The 23,551-nt window shown below is 36.1% G+C and overlaps 3 protein-coding genes across 10 annotated transcripts in view; 1 reads left to right on the top strand and 2 right to left on the bottom strand.

The window, feature by feature from the left end:
• Positions 1 to 23,551, bottom strand: part of Nrt (Neurotactin) — a 76,406-nt gene that overhangs the window by 3,310 nt on the left and 49,545 nt on the right. Inside the window, exons 3-6 of one of the 3 annotated variants that reach the window (XM_077421334.1) lie at positions 4,662 to 4,856; positions 1,458 to 1,671; positions 856 to 1,351; positions 3 to 677 (exon numbers count right to left, since the gene is read on the bottom strand). In XM_077421334.1, the coding sequence (XP_077277460.1) occupies positions 3 to 677; positions 856 to 1,351; positions 1,458 to 1,671; positions 4,662 to 4,856 (1,580 nt within the window). Of the gene's footprint in view, positions 1 to 2; positions 678 to 855; positions 1,352 to 1,457; positions 1,672 to 1,759; positions 1,900 to 2,454; positions 2,583 to 4,661; positions 4,857 to 23,551 lie in introns of those variants that run through there. The other 2 variants (XM_077421336.1, XM_077421335.1) reach the window with 2 other exon arrangements.
• Positions 16,527 to 23,541, top strand: LOC143905713 (uncharacterized). 5 transcript variants are annotated; one of them, XM_077421287.1, is made up of 6 exons: positions 16,527 to 16,693; positions 16,913 to 17,016; positions 21,660 to 21,797; positions 21,967 to 22,113; positions 22,222 to 23,161; positions 23,242 to 23,541. In XM_077421287.1, exons 5-6 carry the CDS (start codon positions 22,427 to 22,429, stop codon positions 23,494 to 23,496), a joined length of 990 nt encoding a protein of 329 aa, XP_077277413.1. In that variant the 5' UTR covers positions 16,527 to 16,693; positions 16,913 to 17,016; positions 21,660 to 21,797; positions 21,967 to 22,113; positions 22,222 to 22,426; the 3' UTR covers positions 23,497 to 23,541. The 5 variants fall into 5 exon arrangements, with proteins under 5 accessions (XP_077277413.1, XP_077277412.1, XP_077277411.1 ...); XM_077421286.1 differs by having other exon boundaries at positions 21,548 to 21,797; XM_077421285.1 differs by having other exon boundaries at positions 21,485 to 21,797.
• Positions 20,031 to 21,192, bottom strand: LOC143905715 (uncharacterized). 2 transcript variants are annotated; one of them, XM_077421289.1, is made up of 4 exons: positions 21,045 to 21,192; positions 20,796 to 20,948; positions 20,347 to 20,568; positions 20,031 to 20,190 (listed from the first exon to the last, which is right to left on the bottom strand). In XM_077421289.1, the coding sequence occupies exons 1-4, from the start codon at positions 21,190 to 21,192 to the stop codon at positions 20,123 to 20,125; spliced, it is 591 nt and encodes a 196-aa protein (XP_077277415.1). In that variant the 3' UTR covers positions 20,031 to 20,122. The 2 variants fall into 2 exon arrangements, with proteins under 2 accessions (XP_077277415.1, XP_077277416.1); XM_077421290.1 differs by having other exon boundaries at positions 20,347 to 20,508.

The following is a 23,551-nucleotide window of genomic DNA, read 5'->3' as shown; positions in this document are numbered from 1 at the left end:
ACCTCAGAGCCTCGTCTGCATAGCCCGAAGTCCCGAGCAGAGATTCTCGTATGATGCTCTCGACTTGCGTGGCGTTAAGAGTGACATTCGGTGACAGATATCGTGACGGGGTACCGGAGTGCGCGGTGGTGCCCATTACCACTTTCATAAGATTATCCTTATTCGCCAAGATCTGGCCGACGTGCTCCTGAAGAATCGTGCCGTCCAGAACGAGCCACTCGTGCCTCCTTTCCATGTAGGAAGTTCCGGCTTCCTTCATTTCCGGCAGACCCGCGTTACTCACGTACCACATCGCCGGCACGGTGTCCATGAGATCTTCGGCGCTCTTGCTTCTAAGGCAGGCGGCGTCGCTACAGCGAATCGACTCAAGAAATTGTTTGTTTATGTTCTCAGACATTTCCAGCTCCCTGCCCGGAAAGATCGCGCTACCGCTGGATATCCACGCCTTCGAGAAAAGAGCTTTGGCTCGACGATAGCCGATCAGCGTCGTCACGAGAGTGCCACCCGCCCGATGTCCCCACAGAGTGACGGACGACTTGTTGCCGCCGAAGTTCTCGATGTTCAACTGTACCCACTGAAGGGCTGCTATGATGTCTGATAATCCGTAGTTGCCCGAAGTTGGAGGGTGGGTCGCTCTGGTGAGTGGTTCGACCGCCAAAAATCCGAAAATTCCCATTCTGGAATGTAATCAATATCTTAACTGTAATTATTCTTTTAATTATTTTGGACTCACGTTAACAGTGAACCAGTCGATAAAAGACTGATTATTTTGCTAAAATATACGTTCAACAATAGAGAAAATGTTTTGACTGACGGAGGCAGGAATGCGTTTAAGTAGTAAGTTCCATATTTTACCGGAAGTTTGGCCGCACGAATACGACATCGCGGACGCGCGCCAGCTTGGCTGAAGGTTGCATCACTCCGGGCGAGCCGCCGCTCAGAGTTTCAGCGCCGATCATAACGACCACGGGTAACGGGGAGTCATATCCGACCATTGGTGTAAACACATCAAGATAGAGGCAATCCTCGACGCCGTCCATGCGACCGGATATCTCACGCTGCCAGCAGCTGTTCGAGGTATTGTGCGCCAGGTAAGTGCCGTTCCAGCAGTGCTCGATGCGGCTCAGAGATTCGGCCGATTGCCAGCGACGGTTGCCAACCGGCGGCATCGCGTATGGAATGCCACGGAACGCGTAGGCGCCATCCTCGAGGATGCCCTGCACCGGACCGCACGACGTCACCGCCTCGATATACTTGCCGTTCTTCAGGGGCTGGATAGGAGTTCTCCTGGGTCCGGCGAAAGCGATACAGATGATAACGATGACGCTGAGCAGGACCAGCACGGTCACCACTATAGGCCAGTTTAAGTATATATCAATTTCATATATTTTTGTGATTAATACGAATGAATATATATGCTGTTAAATACCACGAGATAAAACTTTGTATTCATGTACCTGAGGCAACTACGCGTCTTCGGAGCGCGGATATAAACACCGCCAAGGGATGCTTTGGTGGTTCAGCGTGATCAGTCCCATCCTCTCCGTCGAGTCGCACCGTTTCCATGCCATCTTCGTTAGTGATAGGACTCTTTTCGGTAGCGCCGTCGTCAAGTGTCTCGACACTCGCTAATCCGGCGGCGCCAGTCTGTCCTAATTCGGCATCGACTTCCTGGAAGAGAAGCATTACTTAGAAAAAGAGTAGATTAATCAAACTACGAGTATTAATTTATAATTCTGTTCAGTTTAATTTGCTCTACCTGCCCACGAGAAGTTGCTCGGTAATTACTATAGACATTCTGTATATACATATACAATAAAATATGTTTCTTTTTTCGGACATGAAACTTTGCGTTTTTATTTCGACGCCTTTATCTTTTAATTTACCGGTCGTTTCTTCTCAACGGTGGGATATACTGTGATTATGTTCAAATAAAAGATGTTTTTTTTTTCATGCTATCCAACAATATTTTCTACATGACATTACATTCTCATTTGAGATTTCAAAGTTGACCTTATATTATAGCTGCTACTATTCCTGTTGATGCGATAAGTACTGTTGATAAGATAAGTAGTTGATACTACTTCCGGTCAGAGTTCCAGAAAACGGAAATATTCTCATTTGATAATATTTCTTTCCAACTTCCTTACCTCGCGTTTCTGGAAAAATCGGGTGACGGGTGGTCTGATACCCCCTGTATATTATATAATATATATTCAATAAGAATTATTCGCCAGTGATGAAATAATAATTCGGTATAGTTAAACGGCCTGACTGGCAAGTTTTATTAAGTATATCACAACGACGTTTCGACTACTAATTTGGGTCCTTTTCAAGTTATTTTAACAATGCTGGAATGTGAGAATGAAAGAATATATAAGAAATTTAAAAATAAAAATTAAACAACATTACGCGTTGAACGGATTTACGATAATATCGGTAAATAGGACTTACATGGATCATTGTGCGTCAATTATATAAAATTCGTGGCGGGTCGGAAAAATACGACGGTCTCATGTGAAGGCCGAAAAAACTAATGATACATTATCGCAAAATACAGTAAACATAGAAGTGATAGAAGGAGAGCTTAAAGTGATACATTATCGCAAAATGCAGTAAACATAGAAGGAGAACTTAAAGTGAAGAAATTATTCGATCATAGACCAATGGTAGGTTTTCAGTGTCTTTCTGTGAGTTGATTGCCCCTTTATGTGTTTTAATAAATAGCATTTCAGAAATTTCACGTTTTTTTAAATTTTGTTCTTTGTGTAAGATTGTAACATCCTGCCATTTGAAATTATGGTCGCAATCTGTTCTATGCTTACTGACGACCGAATGTTGGTTGGGGGTTTTTTTGATGTCTGCGCGATGCTCTTTTATACGCGTTTCTAAATGTCGCTTCGTTTGTCCGATATAGCATGCATTGCAATCAGAACAGTTGAGTTTATAAACGACATCAGTGCATCTCCTGATCTCCAATTTATCCTTCCCTTTCCTGATTAGTGTATCCATTTTCTTAGGGACCGTATACAAGGTGTTCAAACCGTAATTTTTGAACGTACGGCGTAATCCCTCACTAAAAGTTTTTACGTAGGGGTTGGGAACATAATTTTTCAGATCAAGAGTAAATGCACTGTCCTCGTTGTTAGCGCTATCCTCATTATTCGATCGTTTGTTAATTTCTGAAGTCTCGTGAGTCGAAAGGTTCAAAACAATGTGATACACTACTAGGCGGCCGGTCCCCCTTAAACGGGGGACCCGGTCGTCGCACGAGCCCGGTTTGCCGTACGGCGCCTCTGCCCGTCGTCGGGATCTCACCGCTTACGACGGCACGGCGTCTAACGGTCGAACATGAGTTTCGCGAGTTCGATGTCGAGACTCGGAATCGTCTGTAGACGACTTAGATCTTGCCAGTCAGGCCGTTTAACTATACCGAATTATATAATATATATTTAATAAAAATCTAGAGTTTTTTTTTGAATAAAGAAAAAAATTATATTATTTATTTATGTAGAAAAATAACACTATAATATCCTATGAGAAGATTAAAATTAAATGCAACACTGTGCACTGGGTACATCGAAGATGCGAAAGACGCGAAACAGCTGAACAAAAAGGAATCGGCACTCGCACAGGTATAATTTACATTCGGATACAAATACCTACTCGTGCATGCGTTCTACACGCAAGTATCATATGCCTTTTTAACGGAACATCTCTCAGAAACTTTACCTTATAGGATATCTTCCATAATATTATGGAATTACGAATATTAACTACGTCATACGCAAGCGAGACGTTATTATTAATTTACTCGATCACGCGTTCAAGATTTCTCCGCGATTTGACATAATCCAAAGTAGGATTCACGTACAAGATTCATCAGTTCAACGCCGGAAAGTAAACAAAATCTTCTTATAAAAAAGTTACAATTTGTTTTTCACTTTTTGCGTGGGTTGGACCGTTACTTACTTCAGACGAGTATCTTATACATATTCCGTAGCATCAAAGCTATCTCGCGCTTGGAGTGCAAGAGAAACCGAGAGAAAAGTTCAGAAAGACGAAAAAGAAGATACTAGAACAGGATAGAAAACATCTCAGGAAAGAGTCGTACGTGCTCGAGATTTGAAGAGTCACGCGAGCTTCTCGAATTAACGGCTTACAGATTAAATACAAGTTGGATATATGATTTTTATGGATTCTCGTTGCGTTGCAATAAAAATACGCTTTCCTCCTTTATGTTGTCGTTATTTCGGAAAAAAAAACGGTGAAATCGCGCTTGGACCAGTTCATATTCTCACCGTCTAGATAAATTAATGTCGAGTACGAGAATTTCTCTCGCAGGAGAATAAAGGAGAATAAAGTTAATCTTTACCACAATGAGCTTTCGTTGCGCAACTAAACGCAACTAGTTACACTTGGACGTGGATCAATTCTAAATATTACCGAGCTTCTACCCAGTCGATAATGAGCATTGACACAAATGTTATTATATTACATTTACATTGTTGAGTGCAAAATTATAACATAAATGTAATGTAACCAATGCTCTGTGTCAACTGGGTATTATAGCTACCTAATCTGACTTCCAAATTATTTCGATGTTATCTGTCTTCAGAAAATTTGAGATAAAATATTTTTTTGGCTCAAGCGACACTTACTTTTTTCCTCCTAGGGAAAACGGACGACACCAAAGGTATCCGAATAGCGTTCAAGATTCTCTTTCGCCCTTCTTTCTCCTTAGAATCTTTAGCGGGCGTGGTAGACTTTTCCGCAGACAAAGCATTCTGCTCGGTCTCCTTTGTCACCGGGGTTGATTCCGCATCCGCGGGCTCCGTCGGTTTTGTCTCGTCATCCTGAAATTGATTAAGCAAGCTATATTTATATAGTTACGTGCCGAAAATAGGAGAAATCGATCTTTGACATCCGCCCCTTTAAAAGACGATATTGCTCTCCTTTCACCTAGCTACTTTTCTCGTAACGTATTCTTTAAAGATAAAAGAGCAGAATGAACAGTATAATTCGAAGGAAATTATTGTTTTAGCAATTTTATTCTATTCTAAAGAATAGTGTGAGATAAACTTTCTTTTTCTCTCTATACCCCGCACTTAAAGTGGAACGAATATAATGAGCTCATTCTTTAAAAAACAGAAAGAATTGAATACGGAGGCTGTTTGCCACACATAAAGAACATATTTAGTGCTACCATACGGCATTTGTTTGCCATAGAACGTCGAGTTTCGTCGGGGTTGAAAACCAAGATGATCATTTAATTTCGAAACAGCGAAGAGCTGACAGTGGAATCAAGGTCAACCTCGACGGGACAAAGAGCGACCGGATGACGATGCGCAGTCGTCGTCATCGTCGTCGTCGTCGCCAGACGTTCGTTTTCTGTCGTGTGCGCGACAGATTATTATTTTTAGAGTAGCACCACTTTTCGGAGTCTTGAAACCTTGGACTTGAACGCTTTCAGGACGATAACTCGCGACCGCTGGTTCGATCTTATGCGCTACATTTCGGAGCCAGTTGCCTTGGGATGTCATATACCTCAAACATCTCGGTTCGAATCGAGCCTGGTTGTCTGCGAGTAAACAGAGATAGAAGTCTATGTCCACACGTGTGCATAAGGAGTTTATTTTAAAAGAGATGCAGTAACACAGCGAGAAAAATAAACGCCAACGCTCGAAAAAAATGTTTAAAAAAGGAGAACATATTATGCGAAATATGTAGTTCTATAAATGCAATTTTAGAAACCTGTTCGAAGACTAAAGAATCAAAGAGAGACGGGAAGTACAAGACATAATTATGTAATTAATATATTTTACGCATCACGTATCTTTCAAATATATTGAAGTCAAACCACCAAATATACAATGCCATCCTTAGCGTGAACTGTAGTGCAGCTCTGGAAACATCACGGATAATCGTAATGCTTAGAATTAGTACGCTCGTTTAAAGCGACTTGAAGGTACTTGAAACTTCTGCTATCAATTACAACGAGTTCCATGAACACTGGATGTACAATTTAAGTTAATAGCTTTACGATTGCCAGAACCGTTAGTACGTAAACCCTTACCCAACTAGATTAAACAGACATATATTGCTCTTGAATCATCTTCTTGATATCGCCATTTGACGCAAGACGTAATCGGCTGCAATTAAGTTCAATGCTTCTTACTTGCGATAAATCGACTTTGCTATGTTATTACGTTAGAAGAATCGCGTTTCAATATAATTACTATCATGCTATCATGCTATTTTGGTAAAGTTACATCAGACAACATCTCTAAAGCTTCTTAATTTTTAGATGTAAATGAAAAAAAGATATATCTATGTCTAATACTCTTTTTACGCGGTAGATATGTTCCACGTAAAAAACTGTTATTTTGAAAAACCGCGTAAAAAATGGTGCAATTTGGGAAAGTTTTCTTATTACATGGTTTTTTTCACTCGGTATGCGTCTACCGTGTAAAAGGTGCTTGTATTTAGGCCAACCATGTGATAAAAAACCTTTTGTAATATATATTGAGAAAATGGATTATGTTTTACTTCTCTAGGATCTGTGTGTGTGTGTGTGCGCGCGCGCGTGCGCTGACAACATATTCCACTCCGAGAAGGATACTGTTACAACTAAAAAATTCACAATTTTCAGGAGAGTGGAAAAACAAATTTAATTCAATTTTTTTTCATTGTGAGGTAACTATAACGTAATTACAATTACGATATCTTGTTATAATGAAATTTATACTGTTTCTTGAGTCTGCTGTGATTCACTTGTTGATTCACTTATGACAGACAGTGGAAAAACAAATTTAATTCAATTTTTTTTTCATTGTGAGGTAACTAACGTAATTACAATTCGTTATTAATGAAGAAATTAAAATTAAAGTCTGTACATGTACAGGAGAGATTACAACAATTTTTCGAGAAACCGCGTTATTTAGAAAAACCACATAAAAAGAATCGCGTAAAAAAGAAACGTAAAAAGAGAGTGTAATCAAAATTTCAAATATTTTTAGTCATTAAACGTACTTTTTATAATCCAATAATGAGAAAAATGTGTGTTTTGGAACGTTAATAAAACATCCACAAGACGTGTACAGAAATATATTCTGGTTATCCCAAACAGAATTTCTGGTTATCTTGATATTTTGTAACTGGAATATTTGATAGAAATAATTATAGGTATCTGGATTTTTTTTCTGGATTAAATCTATATCAAATTTAAGCAACTAAATTTTTTTCTTGTGTATAATACTTTGTAGATTATCGAATGGAGATTGTATTAAACGCATTGAGGCAAGTTAAACTCAACTAGCAGAGCTCCGTTATAATTTCGGAGCGTCTGAGCCATTAATTTGTGCTATTCCGCAGCACCAATTAAAGCGAGATGTTTCTTCATACCCGCGCTTCTGACTCTTTTGGATTGTCCAATTCCGCGTGTCAGCCGATTATTCGAGGCATCAATCTCGTACTCTCGCTCGTAGAGATGTGCTTGGTGCTTATATGTACGTACATGCTTGCTATATTTGGACCTCGAATGCTCTCAAGTGGAGTCGCGTGGCGCGGTCGCTCGCCACATGTGTCTCCGAGTACACGTATGACGTACGCACGCACGCACGCACGCACGCCCGCACACATTTACGTGTGATGTGCATTTATACGATATTGGTGAGTCCTCGAGCTTTCTCTTAAAAAAAAACCTGATGTTATTAATAAATGTAATATCTGCCATGATAATCCCATTAGACTCTATCTATGCGGACGACGATCCATTTGCTCCGCGCCCACTTCAAGTAATATATTCAATTTTCTGTATTACACTGCAGTTATTTTGAAGACTCAAACAATTTTTAAGGCGAACAATTATTTCCAAGACTATCTCTTTCTATAGAAATATTTATTTTACAGATGGAAAATAATTACAGACTCAAGATGAGGAAAGCTGCGAACGTCTTTAAAAGAAACTTTGCAAAAGAAGGTTCTGTGTGTCAATGCTAGTACCTAAGTGCAGACGATTGAAGATTAAAATTGGAGATGCGAAGTATCCTTTTATTACAGGGCACACGGTAACGCTCGGTTGCTTCCAGGTTCAAGTATATGCGTATTTCTCCCGAGTGTCATCCGGGGAGATTCCGCGTCCAAATTTCTATAAATAAATTTCACGCAACGGGTGTCGCAAGGTCACGCATCGTGACTGCGATTCTTCAGGTCGCAGGATAAATTTAATAAACGCTCGTTACAATTGGCTATATATTATCCCATTGACAAGTCGAGGATTATTTCGCGGCTAAGCCAAACCTACACTGTTGGAAAATTTTTGTAAGTTTGTTAAAAAAGGTCCTTGTTAAAATTTTTGTGTAAAATAATCAACACATACATGTGTAGATTTAACATATGCCTGCTATGTTAATTGAACTTAACAAATTTAAAATGTAAAATTATTAAAATAATTTAAGGTAGTTCGATGATGAAAGGCCGAAGTCAAAACAATGTTTATAATTTTTTTACTTTTATGATTATAAAAAATAGAATAACGCATCGCAAAGCTTCGTAACGACGTAAAGAGATTATTTAGTAAATAATTTTTACGTTGTAGAATAATATTTTGCCTGAAATAGATTAAATAATGTGTGTGTTAACGCGTCGCTTGACTAGTTTTCAACTTTAATTATTATTAATTAAAAAAAACTGTACGGTGGATCGTGATGTTTACCTTCAACTATAAGCTTCCTCACAGTGTCCTCTTTCCATCGATATATATTGTTCAGACATTTTTGGCAAAAGATTTTTCGCAAACTCGTGTTATTCATAGAAAAATAACCTCTTTTCCTATTAGACCAATGTTAAAATCATTAAAATCACCTAATTTTAAAATTAAATATCTTGAGAACGGGACGGTAAATTATCTTTTTTCTGAGCTTAATCGATTCAGGAGAGTTCCTTTTTTTGATATAAAAAATAAAACCTATCACTTTTGGCAAAAGTTGTTCATCATCGAACTATTTTAAAGATCGAATATGTTAAAGTAACACAATTTGAACATATTTATTAAATGTGTTAAAATTTACAGAAAAAGAGTGTTGATTTTATCTTACAATCTTAACTTCAACATAAAAGTTATGTTAATTGTACACATAATTAACCTCAAATTACGATCAAAATTACATTTCTTTTCTGTTGAAATATTTTAACATATAGTATCGGTGTTACTATTTAACACATCCATATTATGTTAAATTAACACAAAAAGAGTGGACCGTTTGAGACATGCGATTTATGTTATATTTAACATAAATTTTCCAACAGTGTAGTACAATTCCGTGCTTTCACGTCTGATTTACGTTGGTGTTTTATTCATTATTACGTAATAAATGAAATCTTGGAAATGTTGAGGGTAACGACAATAAGAAACTTGCAACAGCTGGTGAAACTAGAGAGTTTCAAGTTTAAGACGTTAAGCCGATAAAGTGATTTAAATCTCGAATCCACTCTAATGCGTGAGACGGTAGTGAATAACACTGCCATGATGTAAAAAGCAGCTTTTGTAAGCAAAAGACCAGCGCGAGGTGCTTTCTCATTTGAAAACGGGATCTATTTCCGGCTGCCAGTTCTCGGTGGAGAGCGAGCACGTGGCTCGACATGCAATAAATGTATCATCACACACAGTGCTTTCCTGTCTGAACCAAACACTTATTACGTTTTTTACGTGGCCAAGTCGTGTGAAAACCCCATTCCATGAATGATATATCGGATTCCGAGAGTCAAATCGGCTGTATTTTTTAACTTTGCAGTCTTGCAGTTTTATTTATGTCGCAACTATCTTGTCAAATGCGCGAAACGTCGCAGAAAGAGCGAGCTCGATTTTAATACAGGGTATATCTCGATTCAATGATGTTGAAAACCTTGATCTGGCTACTAATAACAAAGGGATAATTATTATGTAATGCTCAGAATAACGTGGATTATACAGGATAGGTGCAAAACCGTATAGTACAAGCGAAAACAAGGTGATTCCTCATGTCGAAATAAGACGAAATTGTAGAATACTTTATTTTGTACAACGCTTTGTTTTCGAAATAAACGATTTTGACAATCTATCAAGTACACGTGCACTTGACTATGTCTCGACTAACTTACTATAAACTGCTATTTCTGTTCGTGTTTTTGTTTAGAGACCTCGGAAATGAATCTTTTAATTTCTTACTTTAATTTTACTTAAAAAACTGTTGGCCTCCCTGTTGAATGCAAAGCCGTGCTCTTTTAATTACGGACTCAGGAATTTTTGCTAAGGTGAGTTGAGCTTTTAATTCTTGAAATGCGTACCAATGATTTGGATAACGTTGCTGTAGTATAAGCAAGCTGCAGCGTAAGGTAAACGGCCCAGTTACAGGCACTGTCCTAGTTTCCGGCACCGACGGTACATTTATATTTGTAATAAATAAAGTTTTCGTCAAATATTAAAAAAATTACAAGCAAATTAAAGAGCGTTTTTTACTGTTGATTATTGCATAAACACTTTTTTTTTTAATTTTTCGTACTTAAATTACCGACAGTGAATGGGGCGACTCGCGCGTTTCAGTGGCTCCCGAAGGACATTCCTAGGTGACACACCTTAGTGGTAGCGAACGTCAAACTGCTGATTTTTAGTATTATGTAAGTATTAAAACGTCATAATGGCTATATGAACATGTTCAGTACGAATCACATTATCGATTAGATAAGTAATAGTTTATCTGTATGTTAGTTTTTCCCTTAAATTCCCGATGCCAAGAAGTGCGTCACGTAATGAAGGTTATGTTTCACTTTTTGGCACAGAGTTTGTAATATGTTGCATCATCAATTTTGCTTTATTATTCTAGAAATTGAGATAGATTTATTGATACTTGCAACTCAAAAATTTATAATAAAAAATATCATTTATGAAAAAAATAATTCTAATGAATTTTTATGAAATTTGTTTGAAATTTATTAATTATTCAACACATTTTGACACTTTTTTTACGCTACAGATAAAGTTTGTTTTCTGTGTTTTATTTTCACCTATCTTATTTTTTGTATTTTAATGTAATATATAAAAAATCTGTTGTAACAGAGTGTAAGCACAGATAGAGAAAAAAGTGATGGAGACTTTGGACTCTTCGAAGGTAGCTAATTTATCTCATATATCTTATATTATATGTAGTTTTTGCATAGAGGTTGGCAAAATATAATACCTACAAGAGAGCTAATTAGTAATTAAACATTGATTATTACAGCTAAAATTATACGCAGGACAATTTAAGTAACTGTGACGTCTCGAAGTGCCGAAAATTGGGCCCGTTGGTGCCATAAAGTGCGGCAGAGCACTTCGATAGTGCCAAAAACGCCGGCAGTAACGAGCATTATAAAAATAATTATTTATTTATTAGAACTGAATGATTTAACTAAAAATATAGGTGAATCTTACTCAGAAAGCTTTAATGCACGTGTTAAAATAGTTTGTTTGGGGTTTAACAATATATCGCGTTCGAAAATAATAGAAAATCAGGGTCGCTGCTATAAAGGTGCCTATAACTGGGCCGTTTACCTTATGTGTTAGTCTTATAATAGGTGTTTTAAGCCTTAAACCCTAAAAAAATGACCAATCACAGTCAATTATTCTCCTCAAATTCAACTGTGATTGAACAATTTCTCGTGGGACTTACCGCCACAAGCTCCTAAAGCAAGAATCATATCAGTATACTCCCGATTGCTATATCTTGCCATCGCAAAAACTTGGCAGAAACTGATAGCTAAGCAACATAATAGGTTTGATAAGAAACAAATAATGACATTGCCTATGTCTATAGCAAGATCCGTTAGTCGAGACATAGTCAAGTGCACGTGTACTTAACAGATTTTCAAAATTATTTATTTCGAAAACGACGCTTCGTACGAAAACAAATTATTCTACAATTTCGACTTATTTTGGTAGAAATCACCTTGTTCTTGCTTGTGCTACGATTTCACACCCACCATGTATATTATATCAAGGTTTTCCGACGATATACTCGAATCGTCGTGTTTGCAACTGTATCCTTCATCACGACACATATAACGGATATCGTCGCCCCATTGTGGCACCACACGAAGGGCGTTCTTTTATAGAGAGACTTACAATAGTTCCGCACGAAGAATAATTCGCTGCCATTTCTGGGAAATTGCATTTGCTTCATAACGGCAACATGAATTATTTCTGCATAAACAAACGCGTTGTCGTATATCTAACATTTCCAACATTTTATTAAATAATACACATTTTTCGGATTTAGTTCATCTTTGATTGACATTATAGAAAAGATTCAGCGTCCTATTTATGTTAGATGAGATCTAAAAATTAACGAGCGAACTATCAAATGCAACGGTCTCTCTTAGCGCTCTGATTATAGCGTTGCATTATTTATTTAGTTGCGTCCGACCGTCCGACTGACAATAAGACTGATCGGTCGAACGCGAAGCATAGTGCTAAACGGAGTTGTGTAGCGCTAAACGGCCGCGCTTCTAAAAATGCGCCGTCACAGTTCCGTAATATCTTTTTTCTCTTTGTCCGACGAGATCGTGTCGCAGGTGGCATGCCGGAAGCGAGGGTGACCACCGCGAAGGAAAGCCCCAATTTTCCGGTCTGCCGAATTCATCGGTTCGCGAATGAGGGCGCGAGGTCGATTTGCAAACCGGTAACGGGATCGCGGAATACAGGAAAATACGAGTGTACTATTACGCGGTAAACGGAGTCAAGGATACGCGAAAATTTCCAGTAGATTTGGTATTCGATTTCTTACATTTGTTTTTGGCAAGATTCTGCTCGATGTATAGGAAGGCTGTAAATAATATCATGCGATGATTGTGTTTTTCTTTTTGAATATATATATATATATATATATATATATATATATATATATATGTGTGTGTAGATTCGTGTGCATATGAGCGAATAAATTATTTATGCCACATTGAAAAATCGAGATACTGTTTGCATGATAAGATCGGGCGACCGTTAATCCCGCGTTTACCGTTTCGCACTTCGCAGGAGACTCTCGACACGAAACGTCGTTATCGCGAAAGCTCCCCTCCCGATTTTCGTAATCTTCCCGCGATGTAAAGCCTTTATTAACCGGCTATTATATTCGAACTTTTTTTAGTCGTCCCTTTTGCGTGGACTCATTTTTTTTCATTCGAGATTATCGCATCCGATTTATATATCTGCTCTATACATATCTTATTTTACTGTCCAATTTCTCGCGGCAATACATTTTGCGTTCAAATTTTCTAAAGCGGCGATAAAAAATTTTAAAATTTTGTATAACACAATTAATTTATTTAACTTATGTATTACATATATATATATATATATATATATATATATATATACGTCGCGTAGAACACTGTTTTTAATAATAATAAAATAATAATAATAATAATCTTTATCAACGGAAGAAAATACCCTTTAGCATACATAGTGAGAGAAAGAGAACATACATTTTACAAAATCTAATACAAAGAGCGTTTTTATATCCAAGCTAAGACTTTGGATTGATTTATTGGATAAACTTTCGAAAACTTTCTATGCTCAATTTACGTATTATTTGGTGGAAATGTTTCAAATGGCCTCCAAATAAATGCCCTTGGATTTTTTACCGATCAGAAAGATAAAGGCATAAAATGAATTTAGATTCTTTTCAAAATTAATTTCAGATATTAAAGAAGTATATTCTTGGTATAAAGAAGTATCATTACAACTTTCCACGCGAAACGAGGTTCACTTCATATCGCCCACTGCAGGAGTGCCACATGGGTTTATAACTTTCCACGCGTGGAAAGTTCACGCATGTACTTTGCAAAACACACTATGTGTCTAGTCTAACGGTAGTGGAGCCCCCCGCAGGAGAGCGGAATCTACTGCCTCCACGCATACACTTTTCCACCTACACAACAATTGGTAATCTTTTTTCTAATGTTATTCTCAATTCATAGAGTAAGATAATTTTTTTTTAATTACAAGAACATGAAAGAAGTTAATTTTGTCGAAAAATCAATTTTTTTTCTCGGAAACTAAGCATTTGTGGAACTTAACACTGGGTTTCGACTACATTTAGTGGGTATACTACATACCTGTAAAATTTTATCAAAATCGGTTGTGGGAGGTTTTTTCGGAAGTTTATCCATCCACCCCTTATTGGAATAATTGCTCGCAGACATCATCAAAACCTATTAATCCAAGAATTTGTCCCATACAAAGTATCCATACAAAGATGCTGCCCGATATGAAAGATTGAGTACTGTCTTAAGTCTCTAGTTGGAATGTTAAAATTTATATTTCTTAGCAAATCCGGATCATCATCAATAAAGTGATTAAGAAGCTTAAAAATGAAAATAATATCAATATAATAGCAAAATTACGTCTGACATATTCGCGTCCGAAAGCAGTATACAACTACAATCTACAATGTAATGGTAAAGGAGGATAGTTTCTTTGGCATCGTAAGGAACTATCATAAAACATTAATACCCATTTGAACCGGACGAGAGGATATTATATATTACGATAGTTAAGTCAAATGACAACACACAATCTTGAAGAGAACAAGAATTCGCATTCCTAAAACGCGTCTATTTTGTCAGGTTTCGCTACGTTGCAGTCTCTCTCTCTCGGCTCATTGTCCTCCGACGATATTGTACAGTCATCCTCTCGACACAGACTATTCGTTCTCTCCCTCTCTCTTCCTTTCTCTCTCTCTCTCTCTCTCTCTCTCTCTCTCTCTCTCTCTCTCTCTCTCTCTCTCTCTCTCTCTCTCAATGTTCTTCCACTTTTCTTCATGCCTCGTTTCTGCCGCGCTAGTATCTAGAAAGTACATTATGTACGCACGTCTACAGACGTGCTGGGTACTAGGCATGTGCAGTGACTTATGTATCCGCCGACTCTCCGGAGCCGGAGGTGATGGCAGATGCTGGGCAAAACCGCGTGACCGTAAAGCCTGGATTCGGCGTTGCATTATGTAACCGATGTATCTAATAGCGCTCCGGGTCTTTCCACCGCGGCGACTGGCATCGCGATCTTTCATCTCGCAATATATCTCTACGCTCAAATTACGGCGCCCATGAAACAACCAGCACGGCAACTAAACGTATCGCAGACGCAAATCATGTGAATAAAGAAGAACGAAGTGGCGAACGTTATAGGTGTAATTGCAACGTTGGGCCAAACAAAATGCAGTGGATTTAAACAGCAAACAGTAAATCATAAAGCAAAAGAAAATCATGAAGCGGTAAATCAAGTCGAATTACAAGTTTGATACATGATATTACTCGAGTATAATTTTTCTAACTTTTGCGCAAAGTTACAGATTACTTATTGTGATACGTAAATTGGAAGCTTTGGGCAACTAGTACATTAAAAAAAAAACAAATATTTATTAAAATTATAATAATATAAATATTAAATATTTTTAATGCAAACACTGAAAAGAACTAATTAAAGATAAATCAACCGTGGGAACAAACCATTTTAACGCAAACGTATGTATCAAAGTGTGAAATCAAAAGAAATTAAATTCAAGATTATTAGACAGAAATTTACCAGAAATTTCATAAAATGATGATGTAAGATAAAAAGAAATCAGGACATCCAAATTAGTGATTCTATATACATAAGCAATTAACCCCTTGACTGTCAATGACGGAATAAATATCCGCAAAAATAAAACTGGCTAACAAAGACTCTGCTCCATGACGGAAATATTCGCACATTCAAAAAAGATACTTATATTGCAGTAATCAAAATGGGATATATACTATATTTTTATGTTTTTAGGGTCGCTAAATTCAAACTTGAAATAAAAATTGCAAAATTCAAAATGGCGGATCCAATATGGCGGGTCAAAAATACAAAAAATTATCAAGAGACACGGTAGTGTCTCGCGTTAAGTACACGCGGAGCGAGACCGACCGTAATAATAATAATAATAATAACAACAACAACAACAACAACAACAACAACAACACAACAACAACAACAACAACAATAATAATAACAATAATAATAATAATAATAATAATAACAATAACAATAATAATAATAATAATAATAACTCTTTTACGCGACGCGACGGGTTGCGAGTACCCGAGATGTTGAGATCTCGATAACAAGTGAACGGATTAAGTTCTAAGTAGGCTTGATCGATAGCTTGGAATCCAATTTAGGGGGGGGTTTCTCTTATAATATTCCGCTACGTGCCCTACGAGCGGAGATATTGCGACGCAAAGTCCAAATGTGAAAATTTTTTATTAAGATACTTCCTCCTCCTTTCCTCTTAATGCCGATGTCTTATATGATGACGTCATAATCAGAAACGTCACTTTCACTTTTTCGACACTGGCGGCTAGCGGCGTTAGTATCGCAGTGCAGTGCAGTGTAGACAGTGCGTTCGTTTAGCGCGCTGTCAATCAGTTCCTATTCATCAGAGCCTCTTGCACAATAGGCGATAGCGATAGCGATAGCGACAGCGACAAGGTTGCCGACAAAGCTATACCCATGATGTAAATATAATATCATGATGTATATATTTATATCATGGCTATACCTTTGTCGGCAACTTTGTCGCTGTCGCTATCGCTATCGCTATCGCCTATTGTGCAAGGGGCTTTAACCTATCTCGAGAGCACTCGAGAGACACGGGTAAGTACGAAGTACGCGCGGAGCGAGACGCGAGACCGACCGTGACTCTTTACCTTTACGCGACGCGACGATTAATTACTATTATACTTATTTTATTTACTGTTTATTACTACGTTTACGTGAGTGTTTATACATACAGGTTATAACCTGTATGTATAAAAAATAATATAATAGGTTAATAACCTATTATATTATTTTTTATTTTTATATTGACGGCAGGGAGCTGATACTGAGATCAAGGAGCCTGTTCACACGAGGCGTTTCTGCCGCGCGATTGCGGCCGCGCGTTAATAACGTTTGCACGAGCCGCACGCTGTCCCGAGGTAATAAGGTGCGACCATGGTGTAAAGAAAGTAAGGTGTGCTATTACGCAGGTTTTTGAACAGCCAATCAAATTTTGTTCCAGCGGCCGCCATTTTGTAGTGGCAAATTAAATTGACATATCACACTCATTTTTATACAATTTGCATAAAATTAATAAAAGGATAAAATAAAGGAAGAAAATAAAATGTACGTTCAATATGCATATATTATATAAAATTGTAATAAAAAAATTAAACATTTACATAAAGAAAATAATAATAAATTAAAAAAAATTTTTTTTAAGATGAACAAGTAACGAACGGAACGTTTTATTACGAACGTATATATATTAAATATACATATACAATTTGTATGGTCAAGTATAATAAAATAAATGAAACAATGAAAAACCAATAAACACAGTTATTTACTAATAATATAAAACGTGAATAAATATTAATATTTTTTGTTTGTCACTTTTTTTATTTTTTTCTGAGATTTTCTTTTATAATTTTCTGTATTTATTTTTTTATTAATTTCTCGCAGACGAATATAGGTTCGCGTTCTAATTAAACATAATAGTACCTCTAGAGGTATCGCTAAAGTTTGTTTGTTTTTCCTAACTTTTTCAGCAATTGTTTTGAAAATTCCGGATTCCTTACTGATAAATGAGCCATGAAATTCTTCAAACTCCGAATTCATTATTTTTGCCGCTTCAATCAACTCAATAGAAGGACTAATCATTCCTCCTTTTGAAATATGATTAATCCAGTCTTCATCAGATGTAACCAGTAGTTTTGTAGGAGTTCCTAAAAATGGGTATTTATTTCGGAACCTAGATGCTGTGTAACCGGCTATATATTTTAAGCCTTCATTCTGTATAACGTCGGATGCATTTACAAAATCTTCAAATTCCTTTAGGCAATGGAGCTCTTGAGAGGTAGGGGAATAATTAAAACGGCTTACAGTATCTGTCAGAAACACAATAATATTGACAACAGAAATTATGGTGACAATGATAATTTATTACTTAAAATATGTTTTATATGTTTATATATATAATTGTACTCATATAAATAGTAAAATTAAACATGTACAATGAACTTTTATATAGTTATTTATACGTTGTTCATGTAGTAATTAAGATGTATATTTTTCTGATTTATTTATTATATTTTATTTACTTGTTTTTATTATATTTATTACATTTTTCAATTAAATACAAATTTTATTTATTATATGTTTCTATTTTTTAAAGTAACTCTTATATGTAATAATTTTAATTACTTATACAGAAACTAAACCACATCGATGACTTACCAATAAAATAATAAATATTACTACAATATTTATTTCAGTATATGAAGAAGTAAAAGTCATAGTAGTGTAAGTTTTTTTTCTATGATTTTTATCTGCTTTTACCTCTTTATATGTCATCATCATTTCAATGGCGCAACAATCCGGACCTAGGCCTCCCCCAAAGTCATGTGCTTACCAATATCATCGTATTCAAAATCTTCTAAATCAACATCCTTATCTATTTTATTATATTCTTCAGTGTTATTATATTCCTCCGAAATGTTGCAAATTTGCATTTCTTGAAGGGTTTCATAATGGAATTGATCATTATTTGCCACATCCTCTTCATTGCTGTTACTAGTAAGGCAAGTTTCAGTGTCTGCCAAATTTTGTACAACAGTGTTGCTCCCTTCAGTAAAAACGTCTGTCGAATGCTTTCCTAATATGTACCATCGAAATCTGTATCTAAGATCGAGTGCTGTCGGTCTGTCATTACAAGCACCCATTGCTCGTATGTACGCAAATAAATTCTCTACTACATCTTGATTGAGGCGAGCAGTCATTATATATGTCACAGGACACTGAGTATTTTCCAACATTTTTTTTATATCATTATATAGGTTTTTCAATGACTCATTACTAATTAAAATTCCTTTTTGAAAAGGAAGTAAATGGGTTTTTTTCCCAACCCTCATATTTTTAACAAATAACGAAACTTTATCTAAGAGTTCGTTTTGTTTCTCAGCATTTATGCCATATGCATGCATTCCAGAATGTGAACCGAATTTATACGAAGAATTAAATAAGTCAAACCAGTCATTAAATAGTTTGATACATTTTGCGGTTTCAGACCATTCTAAACAATCCTCTATAAGTCCTTTCTTTCCACACCATTCTATAGCGGCAGCATTTGTATTCGAAAAAACCTGTGTTGCAAGTTTGACGTTTTGTCGCTGCGTTCCCTTTACGTCTAGATGAAATCGCGACAATTTATGTACAATTTTCAAATCGTTGCCATTAATTTGAATTAGCCTTTCTAGGCAGGCTTTACTTATGTAATAACCATTTATGTAAAATCCGGAGTCAAATAAATTGTTACGTAACAATTTAATTAAGTGCGGAACATCGATAAATACGTACACTTTTATTTCTCCATTGCATGGATGTAGAAAGTACGTTTTACCTTCCGCACTATCAATGCCCAGTTCATTGAGTAACGTTTGATTCGTCGGTCCCAAGTCACTAGTTATCGCAACAACCGTGTAACCAATCTCATGTAACTTAGCAATTATAGTTTTTAATATATTTTTGGTCATGCTTTGGTCAAATTCGTAATAAACAGGTTGCTTCCATTTGGTAAACAAACCTCTAGCAACAGCAACTTGGCATTTTTCGTGCGGTCCGATGACTCTTTCCTCTCTCCGTTCAATTGCTGCTTGGTTGGATAGATGGATTTCATCGAAACATAACACGGTTATTTTGTCCATGTTAGTCATGTTCTGGCCTTTATGCTTCATAATGAGAAGAACATGTTCCAAAATACCATTGTTAACATTGAATGTAGCAACCCATCTACGAAGTGTCGACAATGCGGGGAGTGGTACATTGCGTGCTTTCTGTAAATATCTGTAAACTTTTGGACTTACAGTGCGCAAGGATATTGCAGCAGCTATATCCTCTGCAGACCAATGAGTTTTTTTCTTATTCGGATTTAATAACAATTTAATTTGTCCGGGAGTAAATACTGAACTTAAAATTTCTCGCACCCTTATGTTTGAATTTACTTTTACGCGCTTTTGTTGTTTAAAAAGCTTCTTTTCTAAATATTTATTTCGGGCTAATAATCTTTGGCATTTTCTTTGTAAATCTCTGTTTTAAAATTTTTCCTTTGACATCTAAAATTTCATATAAATCAATATAAAAACAATATTATACTAATGAAAATACAATACATTATTAGAATGTAAGTTACAAATGTACAACATATGAGGGATTATACTAAAAATGTAATATTAAAAAATCGGTTTTGTATATTTTATCACAATTCTTACCGGTATCAAATAATTGGGAATATGAAGAATCATTAAATTGTTCTACAACATTCGATTGCCCTTCTGTGCAAGTTGACTGAAACGTTGGAGTTTCATCAGGTACTGAAATAATGGATTGCTCTTCTATACAAGTTGACTGAGCCGTTGGAGTTTCATCAGGTACTGAAATAATGGATTGCCCTCCTGTACAAGTTGACTGAGCCGTTGGAGTTTCATCAGGTACTAAAATAATATAAAGTATATAATATTTTACTATAATTAATACAACAAATAATTGTAATTAGATAAAAGGATAATTTTTATATTTAAAATAGATGCATAATTTATAACAATAAGATGCATAATTAAAACAATTAAAAAGAATACTTACAGATAATAAAAGAATAATCACATGTATTTTACGTACAAAGATTAGTACATTTAAAAGCATGCGAAAAATAAAGTATTACCTTGATTCAAAATTAATTCTAAGCATTCTGTTGGAATTGCATCTGTCCTTAGTTTTCTGGTCTTTTTGGGCGTGTGTCCTGCTCCCAGAACAGATTGTATCCATGAAGCCTCTTTGTATGCATTTGCATGAAAATGAAGCGAACAGATACGAGCTACACATATGTGTACAAAATATTTATTATTTTTATTTATTTATTTATTATAGTATTAACAAATACATCAAAATAGAAAGTGTTTGTTTAACATACCATTTTTTACATTAATATTTTCATTTCCGTAGATAACTTTCCATTGCTCACTCATTACTGGATCTGCAGGAAATCTAAAAAATCTGAGATTTTCAGATCCCTTTTTCCCCGTATAACTTCGGCAACTTTTTACTGCACATGAAGGCATGTTAATATACTTTTTACTCGCGTAATTGCCGGGTACTGCAGCACAGACGTCTAAAATTAAGGTTAAGTGTCTTTCAACGTAAACATACGAATTTAAAAATGGAGGCGGTTGGTACAATGCGCAGAACGATACGAAAACGCGTCCTCGGTATGAGCACACCTTACTTTCTTTACACCATGGGTGCGACAACGCGCGCATACGCAAACAGCAGTAACACCGTAATCGGTGCCGGCGATATACTGAATTGAATTGCTTCGTGCTTATCTGGAGATTTCGTATTGGCGACGCAAAGATTCTCCCCAGCGCGCCTGGCGGCCGGATCGCAAACTAGCGTAAATGAGACAGTTTGTGCAAGTTTACAGCAGAAATGGAGCATACAAACGAAAAAAATAGCTCTCCTCCTGAAAAGAAAAGGAGAGTCACAAATTATTGTTGTGTTCCTCAATGTTCTACGTATTTTTCACCAGCAATTAGTTTACATATCTTTCCAAAAAACAAAGAACTAAAGAAAAAATGGGAGAGAACTTTGAAGATGGGCAAACCGGCATCATCATCAATGCGTGTTTGCTCCCAACATTTTTTACCTAAAGACTATTTTCCAGGAAGTAAGTAATTTCAAGTTATTTCTGATTTAGTTTTTATAAAAGTTTCGTATTTGATATAAAGTTGAAGTATATAACTCGTAGATAATTTAAAAAAGTATTATCCTCAGGATGACTGTTTTTTTAGTCTTCATATTTCTATTGAGATTTGTGTATTGTATGATTGTTATAGATTTAAAACGACATAAACTTTTTCCTCATGCCGTGCCCTCCCAAAAACTACCGCAACGATCACATGACAAATTGGAAACATCACCCCAAAAAAGGCAGAAAGAGACAAGACAGTGGAGAGCCCATGCTCGACAGTGTAATGAAAAATGTAAGTATTATATTTTATATATATGTATACTTTTTTTTAAGGAAACAGTTACTGAAGAAGGAAATTTTGAAAGTGAATTAATTCTGATCTTTTTATTGTTGTTTTCAGAGAAAATGATGGGATTGCAAAAGAAATAAGCACACCATTTCATTCAGATGATAATGAAATAGAAGCTCCTTCACCTCAAGGCCAAGAATATGTTTGTTTAAATAAATACTTTAGTGAAATATCTACTCAAGCAAACTTAATAGATTTGAGGCCTCTAAAATCATCAGATGAAGTGGGACGAAGTTTGGCTGACGTCATTAGTGAAATGTCAAACACTCTAGATAAAGCTTATCAAGTGAACTTTGAAGTGACACCAATTCCATTTCCAACTATAGGCAATCTTCATCAGTCAATGGAAAAAACAAACATTATCCTTCCAGATTTGTTGACCACTGATGCTAAGCTTTTTACTTTTACTGGCATACATTCTATTGATCTTCTTGATGGTTTAGTAGATTGTGTGTTAGATCTGATAGTAGATGCCTCAACCAATAAAAAAATACTATCTTTAAGAGACAGAATTATTCTCACCATGGTAAAAGTAAAACTAAATATGAGTTTTACTGCAATTGCCGTTCTATTTAATATTACCAGACAAACTTGTTCTAATTATTTCAAGAATATAATACCAATATTATCAAGAGTTTTAAAAGTAATGATACCATGGCCTGATCAAGAAATAATCAGGAAAAATTTGCCACTATTCTTCAAAAAATATAAATGCACTCGAATAATATTGGATTGTGCTGAAACAGTAATAGAAAAATGCAAATGTCTCAAGTGCAGAGTACTTACTTATTCTCAGTACAAGAAGAATCACACTGTTAAATTTAACGTTGGGATAACTCCATCTGGACTCATCACAGAGATCAGCTACGCATTTGGAGGTCGTGCCTCTGATAAATTTATTGTTAATAAAACAGGAGTGCTCAATAAACTGGATTCTTATGATGGAGTTATGGTTGATAAAGGATTTCGAATTGAAGCAGAATGCTTGCAGGTGAGTTTCTGCAATTTTATACTATACTCACGCTGTACTGACTCCTCAATTTACACTGTTTTTTACTTTCTTTATTCCAGCGAAATGTACGACTAATAAGACCTCCCTTTCTGCATCAAAAGCAGCAAATGAGCCAAACGGATGCCTTGAAAACAGCAGATATTGCCAGAGCCAGAGTTCATGTGGAGAGAGTTATTCAGAGGCTACGAGAATTTGAATTATTGAGAGGTCCAGTACCTTGGCCACTGGCTCACTATTTTGATGACACCTTGATAATTGCAGCTGGCTTAACTAATCTTGATCTCCCAGTTATTAACACAGATAAGTTTATGTGAAATGTAAACTCTTTGAAATAAACAGCAGAAATTTAACTGTGCAGATATCGTGATG

Source organism: Temnothorax americanus, unplaced genomic scaffold (genome assembly GCF_048541705.1).
Source record: "Temnothorax americanus isolate GAGA-0224 unplaced genomic scaffold, ASM4854170v1 Scaffold66, whole genome shotgun sequence".
NCBI lineage: Eukaryota > Metazoa > Arthropoda > Insecta > Hymenoptera > Formicidae > Temnothorax > Temnothorax americanus.
Note: the sequence above shows the minus strand (reverse complement) of the source record. Positions and strands in the feature narration are given on the sequence as shown.